This window comes from Ictidomys tridecemlineatus, chromosome 7, assembly GCF_052094955.1.
Source record: "Ictidomys tridecemlineatus isolate mIctTri1 chromosome 7, mIctTri1.hap1, whole genome shotgun sequence".
Classification (NCBI taxonomy): Eukaryota; Metazoa; Chordata; class Mammalia; order Rodentia; family Sciuridae; genus Ictidomys; species Ictidomys tridecemlineatus.
The window spans coordinates 65,691,374-65,701,044 of NC_135483.1; the positions used below are offsets into that span (position 1 = coordinate 65,691,374).

The window sequence follows — 9,671 nt, forward strand, 5'->3', positions numbered from 1 at the left end:
TGTGTGTGTGTGTGTGTGTGTGTGTGTGTCAGAGAATACCCAGTGGTAGAAATTGTGGTTTGGAAAAGGTATTTTTTGGCTTCTTGAAAATGTGCAAGAATTCCGCGGGCCCACGCTTTCTTTGTGTGGCGGGCAGCGCCAAGCGCTTTGTGCTTCACAAGGAGAAAATGGCGAGTCCTATTGTGTTTAGGCCATTTTCTTCCGGTACAAGGATTTCCCAAGTTGTAAACACTTTTTGGGAAAGTAGCCTTCTCATGCCCAGAAAAGTGTGATTAGCTAAAGCTCGGCCCGGTGACCTGGTGTGGATGCTGATCTCCGTTTGAAACTAAGAGCCTGTTTTTTTGCTGTTGGGATACTTGTATTAGAACAAAAAATTTGTGCAGATCTGTGCCCTTAGAAGATGCAGCAGCTCTCAGGGTTTCAGGAAATGGGTGTCTGTTTATATGTATTTATATGTTCGCACATCCTTGGCCTGGTAATCTGAAGGGGAAAATAAAAGAGGGAAAAAACAATAAAATATTTGGAAGGAGGAAAGAAGTGTTTATATTTTGTTTTGTTTCCTTTCTCCTTTCACCCCTTCCAGGAAACCCCAGGAAAGGGTAAATGTTATTCTACTGGGTCAATCTTTTGTTTTTCTAAACCAAAGATCAAACATTATTTGGAATAGAAGAATTATTAAGTGACCTTAGCTGCTAGAGCATGTGCCTTCCTTGCTTTGCTGGAGATGTATAGGGTGTTAAAAGAGGGATTCAGTTTAATGCCCCCCCCTCTCTCTCTGTGTGTGTGTGTGTGTGTGTGTGTGTGTGTGTGTGTGTGTGTGAGAGAGAGAGAGAGAGAGAGAGAGAGAGAGAGAGAGAGAGAGAGAGATATTTCTATATTGCATGTATATATTCATTCATAATGGAGATAAAGAGATAGAGAGATGGTTGAAAGGATTATTTGACTGTTTTCTTCACATCATTTTTATAAAATTTTCTGCACTTACTAAACTGTATAAATTTTCTGCACTTACTAAACTGGATAAGCAGGTCTATACAAGAATGTCTCTATTTATTGCTTTTTGAATTCAGAGAGAAAGGGAAAATTGCAGATTGACAAATATTGTTCCTTATTTACTGCAGTTCTTTGGACTCTTACATGGGATGGCGATTTTTCTCAGTTCAAAATAATGAAATGCAAACTTTCCCCATCTGCTTCTTGTACTCTGTTTGGTGGTAAATATAGGGGAAAAATGAAAACAATCTGTATGGGAAAGAGAATTTAAGGCCTATAGTCTTTTCCCTCCTTTGACATTATCTTAAAATGTTAAGGAGTCAGATTTGTGCAGAAGCATTGTGAGTTTCATTTTTCAAAATGCACCACTAGCATCTCCCTTCATGTAGATCAAAACCATGGACAGCGAACTGATATTAAATCACTGAGCAAAAAGGTCTCAAGTAAAATTTTGAGAGAGTAGAATGTAAGTTTACATTCAGAACATGTTAGGAGGTGAAAAAAAATCTTTATGATTTTTAAAAGAAATTAAACCCCTTCAAAACATGGCATTTTAGAATTATCCTACCAAGTTACAAAGAAAATAGTTTGTATGTTCAGTTTTTATCTTGTCTCAAATAGTACATGTTCTTTCTCCAATTAATGTAAGATGAAGTCTACCTTTTGTTACTGGTAAGTAACAAACTTAAATACATATTTTCTTGCTATAGGCTGTTTCTTATAAGGCCTTGGAGTAGAGTGGGCATACAGAAATTTTACTGTTTTACTGACATTAGCTGAATGACACTAGAGCAAATTAAATTGATTTTTATCAGTGACTGAATTTCTAAATGCATAGAATTGGAAAAATTAAATGCCAGTTTGATAGACAGGGATAATATGAATGGAGATATAATCCTGCTACTCCTTTTACTCCTGGCTAGGCATTGTAGTCTATAACTGACAGTGCAGTGTTGTGGACAAATATTTGTTGGTTTTTTTTTTCTGACAAAATCTCAGGGTTTTTTTCATATGTATTGATTCAATTTGGGACACAGGATTGGCTCAATGTGTTAGATAGCAATTTTTTTTGTTTCGTACATTGTTTGAATTGCCTTTATTCCTTTTCAGAAGTGAAATTCATTAAAAACCATCTCATTTTGGGGTTATATAACACATTCAAAATTGCTCATTTGAACTTCCAGTTTCATGTTTATTCTGCCTTGTTTTATATCTTGAGTTCAGTGTGAACTGTAAAGATGTAAAAATTCATATAAAATGAAAGTAATATACAGAGTAGAGAAACTAAAATAGTTTATATTTAAATGTAGATGACATAATGTAAAGTGATGTTGTTTTAAAAGAAAGTAATTCTTGATTATTATCTATCAAACTTGGCTATAGAATGAAACTGCAGTTATTTGAAACATACAGATTTCTAAACTTAGAAGCTGGATATGTTTTTGACAGGACAGCCGCTTAAAAAAACCAACAATGTCTTCAAAATACTTGAAAAGAATATGCAATGACATTTTATAGTGTCCTGATCAGGACCATGGTGAGGTCCCAGTGGTTCACTGAATGGTGACCTAGGGTTCTGGTTGAGATGAGGTTGGATTGGAAGAGAGTCATTGTTTGGAAAGGAACATTTGTCCGGGATGGCATTTGTGATAAGATTAAGCATAAATCTAGACTTTGGTCTGGGGAAAGGATGGCGGCAGGGTTGAGAAGAGAAGATGCAGATAAGCCCTGCTTCTGTTGCTTGCGCACATAATTAAAAGGGGGGGGGGCTCATCTGGAGCAAGGGCTCCGTCCGGCCTAAGGTGCTTATTTTACTATTACTTAGAGTGAGAGAATGAAAACCCAGGAGCTTATATCGTGAGTTCTAGATGATGTGTCGAGAGGGTGGTCGACTGTCTCAATTTTAAGGAGTCTACTGAGAATGGTGACTTTGGCTTCCTTTGAGCGAGCTTGGGCAATGACAAGGAGAGCTGTGAAGGAAGAGCTTAAGAGACTGAGGGCACTAGATTTAGGGGTTATATTTGGGCCACTGTGTTGGCGCCAAGGATAGGGTGTACAAGGGCAGGGCGCTCGCCCTTTGCTGTACCCAGGCGCAGCTCTTGAGGGCTGCGCGCCTTCTGCGGCTCTTTGGTTTCAAGGACACAGCGAGCTGCTCAGGACTTTGGGAGCCAACATCTGTCTGACTGGTGACGTCAGCAGCCCGTGTAATCCTCTTGTGCTGAAGGCAGATGCCTTATTTGTTTGGCTGGAGCGAGCCATTAATCCCTAATTCTGGATCAGCAAGCGAGGGGGAAAGACCGGACCGCTCCGACCCACCCCCTCCCAACCCCCACCTCCCACCCTAAAGCACCTTATACCACGGAAGCCTCTCAGCTTCTTCTTTCCTCCGCGAACGCGCTGAGCAGCGACTGAAAACGCTTGGGTCCTCTGCAGGTTTGAGCAGGGCTAGCAGGTCTTTCTCCTTCGGATTTCTAGGGCTATGGGTATATGTAATTCTTTCTCTCATCGATCGTTTCGATTTTCTTGCTGGGACTCGCCAGACTTGCAGTTTGCAGGGTCCTAAGCCAAGAAGGGGTGGGGATTGGAGAGTGCGGGTCCGGCTGGTGGTCCGAGGGAGGGGGGTGAGACTAGGGAAAGGGGGCGCGGTATGCGCGAATGGCTGAGACTGCACTGGAGGACCATCCGAGGACTCGTTTTCAGGGTTCCAGCTTCCGAAATCACTTCTCTGGAGGCAGCGGATTCCGCGGCGCATGGCCCCCCTCCTCGCAGCTTCCGCAGCCTGGACCTGTGGTCACAGCTACTACGCCACCCCCAGGGCTGCGGGCCCCGGGGCTCCGCGCGCTGCGGGGTCCTCTCTACACCTGGCTGAAGCCTGGGGACAGAGGTCGTGACCAGCCTTACCAGCCTACCTTGGTCCTGTCCTTCCTTCACCTTGTCTCCCTTTCGTGCTCCCTCCCGTCTCGGGTCCCTTCTCGCCAGCCTCCCTCTCCTCTCTCCCGCCTCCCTTTCTAATTCTATGCTTTGATTCTGTTTTGCAGGGGCGCGTTCTGGAGTCTCTGCACAAGACTGGCTCACAGCGCTCTCTCGGTTCCTCGGAAGCATCCAGAGCTGGCCTTTCCCTCGGGCCCACCGCGCCTTAGGGGACTCGGTGAAAAGAACTGCCTTGCCTGCTGCCTCCAGCCTGCTGTGCGGAGCGTTCCTCCTGTAGAGGTCAACTCCCCTCACCCTTTCCTCTTTCCTGCTCGCCCTCCCTTCGCCCGGCCCAGGCACTACCAGCTTCCCGACCTGCCGCAATCTGAGGAGTGCGCATCTGCTGCGCTGCCTTGAACCGAAACAGCCTGTCGGGCCCAGACTCAAGGTCCGCGTTCCGCAGCGGTGGGGAAGCCTTAGCGAGCAGCCTTTTCTCTCTGCAGCAAAACCGTAGCCAGACCAGATGGGCCGCCCAGCTCTCCCGGGACTAGGCAGGTGCGGTTGAGTTAATTTTTCCGCATTACAAAGAAAGATGACCCAGCTTGCCCTTGGATTCTCATCTTTCCCCCAAATATCCCAACCTAAACCGCGGTAACGTTATCAGAGGACACAGAGACTAGGCGTATTTGCGTTTTTTATCTCACACACATACACACACACACATTTGTTTTTCCTTTTATATGTTAGATTTTTTCCCCCCCGACAGCAGGAAGTGATTGACAAAGGTTTCTGCCGCAGAACATGCAATGGCGCGACGCTTTAAAACCTGCCATTCCTTGCGAGTGTCTTAGGAAGGATTCAAAGCGAACTATCTAGGTTAATTGCCTTCAGAAAATAACAGGATTAGGAAATTAGATCTGTATCAGAGGGGTAATTAACTTCCATCCACGCCATCATTTGAAAACTAGATTTATAGGTGAATGTATGTTTTTAGGTGTGCTGTAAATGGCATGCAGATATATGCATATGTATACGCAGACATGCATCGTCTACACTTCTACCGAACAGACTAATTAACAGCGGCTCTGACAGATGTGGCAAGAGGCGAGCTGAGACAGGAGAGGGGCTTGTGAGTTATGACTCTGGGGGTAGGGTCTCAGAGCTCCGGGGAGGGGGAAGGGCAGGGAGAGAAGTGTGGTAGTCGCAGAGGGTCAGTTAGTTTCCGGATCAAGATCAGAGACTCTGCCCTCCGTGTTCACAGCGGACCTTGATTTAATGTCATACAATTAAGGCACGCGGTGAATGCCAAGAGCGGAGCCTACGGCTGCACTTGAAGGACACCAGAGCGTCTCAGAGTCAGAAAGGGGGAAAGGCAATTGAAGGGGTTTTTGGAGGGTGGTAGAATGAACTCATCCTTTGCCACAGAAAGACCCTCGCTCGCATTGATAACAGAGCTAAACTAGTGTTCGGAAGGGAAAGGGTCATGCCTTCCAGTAAGAGCTGAGGAAATCCGCAGGCAAATCCCCAGGGGGGGGGATTTTAGGGGTTTCATTGACAGCTGTCAGGAGAGCAGTAGTTCCCGATTCTACAAAGATCTAGAGAGTTGAAGCATTTAGAAAGCACTGGCTCTTTCAAAACTGGGGTGTGATTGTTCTGCAGTCCTGGGCCAAACTGGGGAAACAAAATAGAAGAGAGAGGTATAGCATTGAATGGCGCCCTAACCATCTTCAGCAAGAAACCTCAAATGGCTCAACCCTTGAGTGTAGGTCGAAACCCCTCCCCCCATCCGCCCTTGACTTCTCCCTTTCTCAAATGCGCCTTGCCTCGCTTTAAAACGCCAAGGTAATTTCTTGATTTGGGCACAGTCATAAAGGCCAAACCAGTCAAAGGAGTAGTAGAAGGGAAAAGGGCCAGGTCAGAAACTTTAGAAGGACTCAGTAAATTAATTTATTTGGAAGCCAGTGAGGTGGACTGTGTTGAAATAGTAGTTCCACACCACAGCCTTGGAGCCAAAGAAAAACCAAACTGAGAAAGCGAGCTTTGATAGATGTCTTTGTTCTGCCTTGGCCTGCAGGGGCTGCGAACAAAGGAAAGGAGCTAACAGGATGCTCCAAGTGGCCGCGCCCTCTGCGCCTGGCGCTGTCCGTGGTGCTGACCGGGTTCTCTCGTCCCTTGGTAATTAAACCAGAAAAGCAGTAGAACCATCTCACCTCACCCCAAAGAATAACCGGATATTAGGTAATTCACGAAATAAAAATTTTACAGAGGGAAAGGTCGCATACAGCGACACAATATTTTTACCGAAACAATGCACCCCAGCTTGATTAAGACTTTTATGTCTTCATGTAGGTACGCACCTACAGACAGTATATTTATATTCGAGAACGATGTCAGTTGATTTCAAGCTGAAACCCGAACCTAAGCAGAGGGCAAAACCTAGAAGAAAGAGTTTGAAAAAGAATGAAGGTTTTTTTTTTTAACCTTCCCTAAATCATCTTCCTTTAAATACGGAAATATAAAATGATCAGCTGCGGATCTTTAGTGCTGATACGATCACCAAAAGGAATCTCCATGTGGGTCTGGACTTAGCAGAAAGGGATGGGACGGGAACTGACTAGGTGAGACCCAACAGGAGCCAATATAGCCTGGAACCAAGGTCCAGGCTCTCAGCAGGGCTCGCAGCAGGGCAACCTTTAGATGGGTCCAGAAGGCCCTAGCCCCGCTGAGTTCTCGGGCGCTCAGGAACCTGCTCTGCGCATCTCTGCCGGCGGGAGGCACTGCAGGGCCAGGAGGCCTAAAACCCGCACTGCGGAAAAAGCAACCACAGCATCCTCTTCCTCGCAACCCCCGCGGAAGGAGACAGGGTAGTTTACAAAATCCCATGCAAAGAAGATTTACTTTAGGAGTCGAGGGTCGGTATGGATATAGTCAATAAATCTTTAAATTTCTCAAGCTATTTCATCTTCTTAACTTAGATATCTAGGGTACTAAATATGTACAATAAAAATTTAAGTGCCTAACTAATGAATCAAAGTGGCAAGGCAAAAGAGAAATAAGAAATCAGCCATTTTGTAGTCAGCTTGGGATCCCGAAAGAGAATACTCCATGTTTATTTGTGTCCGTTTCTAACTTCACAATCCTAAACCCTATTAAAATTATTGAGATTAAAATGATTCAGAGTGGCAGTAGAAGCAGCAACACTGATTTTGATCTAGATATAAAAATGGGATACATTGACAATGGCCTAAAAGAGATGTTTGCATTATCTTCCTTTCTTTACACCTGAGCATTAGAGGTATATCAAATTATTGAGTAAATAAAAATGGCCAGGAACAATACCTTCCAAGGACTATCCCTCATGCTCTCCCTCAGGGCTGATTTTGTTTGTGCTTCACTTTTAGAAATAGGTGAGCTAGGTCTTTCCTAGCCATTCAGTACTTAAATATATGTTCAATTTCATGTAATTTGGAGGGGAGTGGGTGAAATTTGTTGCAAAAAGAAGCCCCTCAAAACAAAGAGGGGGAGAATTTGGGAATATTTCTCTTGTGCCAACTAAAAGTACTTATTGGAAACTGAAGCGGGTTTAAAGCATCACACGTTATCACAGAAGCCTCCATTTCCTTCCTATATACCTTGATGTCTTGCATCCATATCCTCATGCCTATTTGCGTATTCCACAAAGCAACAAGGATCTAAGGTTGCCAAGCAGTCCTGCTTCATATGTCTTAATTTATATTACATAATAAGAATACACCTAATCCTCCTTGCCTAATCCTACCTGTTTAAGACAGCCCTAAAATCAAGCTTCAGAAAACTTAATCAGTTTTTAAATTACTTTCTAAATAGAAATGAAATATGTGATGTGAACGGGTGTTGCCACTTAAGAGAACGAACACACAATTTAGTAATTTGGTTGCCAAATTAAATCCAGAGTGTTTATTAATCCATAATATTTCTAAATTTTTAAAAACTATTTTCAGTTTCTCTTTAAAATAACCATCCAGTGTAATGCCCATTATAATTTTTCCTGCTACGAAATTCTATACTCAGCAGTTTTTGAATAAAACAACCCAGTCTTCACAATTGGAGAACTTCAGCGTGGCGTGCCATGGGAGTCCTTTGACAATCACAACTTTCATCTAGTGGTCTGAAATTAAAGCTTCTCAGAATAATTTAGGAACAGCTTGACCCGTTGAGATACTCCAGGACAACCCTCCAGGGAAATAGTACGTGTCCTTCCTGGGAACTAGATGCTAGCGCAATGCACCGGGAGCTATCTAGTGTCAACAGTGTCATAGCTCCCTCTGCTGTCGCAAAGAGGCAGCACATCAGTTACAAAAGCCAGATGGTACCAAGTCTCAATAAGCAGAGGAAACATTAAGCTCTTAGGAACATTTAATCTGTGAAATTTAAAAGCTCTCCTCCTATTCTACTTCTGAAAGGGATACATGATTTTGACTTTGAGAAATCCTTGGGAGATTACCTTATATTCTATAGTGTAATGAAAAGTAAGTGTTTTGAAGTTTTCAGTGTCATTTGTATAGTTTACATTTTTCACTTTCTTGAATTTTATATGGAAATGTGAAATTGCAAATCTCAGTGGAAAAGCTTTGTGTTAAACAGTTGGAGACGATGCTTTCTAGTTTCTGTAGATAACTAAGATCTAATAAAGGGGGAAAATTAAAGACAACAACACAAGTTGCTTAATTTTTTTTTAAAGATTTTAAAAAATTAAAACCTGATGTACAGAATTGTTTTGTTGCTTTATTTTGATGACTAACCCAGATTCTTCCGACTTTAAATTTGGGGATAAGAAGGTGAATTATGATTGAGAAAGAAGCTGAAAATTTTATTTCACAATAATATAAACACAAGTTTTTGCCCTTGAAACTTTTCTAATGAATTTATATACAAGCTCAATGTGCAAAGAATTCTTGGGAAAAAACCCACTGTAAGTGGAAATAATCAGATACACATATATAGTAACAACATGTACAAACCCATAAGAAGTGTTATTTACATTAAAAATAAGTTTTTCAATATGGAATAATACATTCTCAAATGAAATGGAGACTTTAAAAAGTTAAAACCCTTTTAAATGTTATGTATTATAGGGTACATATTGATTAATGTATAGATGTGTTAATTCAAAATTGTGAATTTAAAAATAACTTATTTCAAAACACACAAATATTTGCCATGAAGACTGTTATTGACTTATAAGTACTAATGTAATAAAATGCTTCTATTAATTATGTGGTTGTTTAAAAATCTTTTAAAATAAAGTTCTATTTCATAACAGAATGAAATAGCTGTCTATTATCACTTATTTTAATCCTAGTTTTTAAATGAAAATTCTTATAATAACATTAATCTATAAGGTTTTTTGAGAATAATAAGCTAACATTTAAAAATTACATAATTTCACAATTTGCTGGAATAGAAAAAAACAAGTCAAATCAATTTAAATATTTGAACAAAAATGTCAAATTCTATATACCTATAGGTACATTTGTCTTCTGAAAGCTACTTCTCCAAAGAATACATTTCCAAATTCATGGCATAATAAATAGAGAAAAGAAAAAAGAAAAATTTTAGAACTTTTATGTTTTATCCTAAGCATTCTTTTAAAAAACCAAAAGATTTTATTTTACTTAGCTGATATTTCTTTCTAAATAAACTCATATTTTATCAAGAGAGAATAAATACCACAACATAGTTATATTTATATATTATATAATATATTTTATGTTATATACGTTATATTT

General features: G+C 41.3%; 1 protein-coding gene across 12 annotated transcripts; it reads left to right on the forward strand.

The window, feature by feature from the left end:
* The first annotated feature begins 3,301 nt into the window (after positions 1 to 3,301).
* Positions 3,302 to 9,212, forward strand: LOC144365482 (uncharacterized). 12 transcript variants are annotated; one of them, XM_078017086.1, is made up of 5 exons: positions 3,302 to 3,476; positions 3,694 to 3,877; positions 4,032 to 4,351; positions 5,978 to 6,141; positions 6,253 to 9,212. In XM_078017086.1, exons 1-3 carry the CDS (start codon positions 3,473 to 3,475, stop codon positions 4,318 to 4,320), a joined length of 477 nt encoding a protein of 158 aa, XP_077873212.1. In that variant the 5' UTR covers positions 3,302 to 3,472; the 3' UTR covers positions 4,321 to 4,351; positions 5,978 to 6,141; positions 6,253 to 9,212. The 12 variants fall into 12 exon arrangements, 7 of the variants coding, with proteins under 7 accessions (XP_077873212.1, XP_077873211.1, XP_077873213.1 ...); XM_078017085.1 differs by having other exon boundaries at positions 5,978 to 9,212; XM_078017087.1 differs by lacking the exon at positions 5,978 to 6,141.
* The last annotated feature ends 459 nt before the right edge of the window (positions 9,213 to 9,671 follow it).

Excerpts from the sequence above, each read along its gene's own strand:
- LOC144365482 (XM_078017085.1), top strand. Across the intron at positions 3,878-4,031 it reads GCTGAAGCCTGGGGACAGAG|GGGCGCGTTCTGGAGTCTCT; the intron begins GTCGTGACCAGC and ends TCTGTTTTGCAG.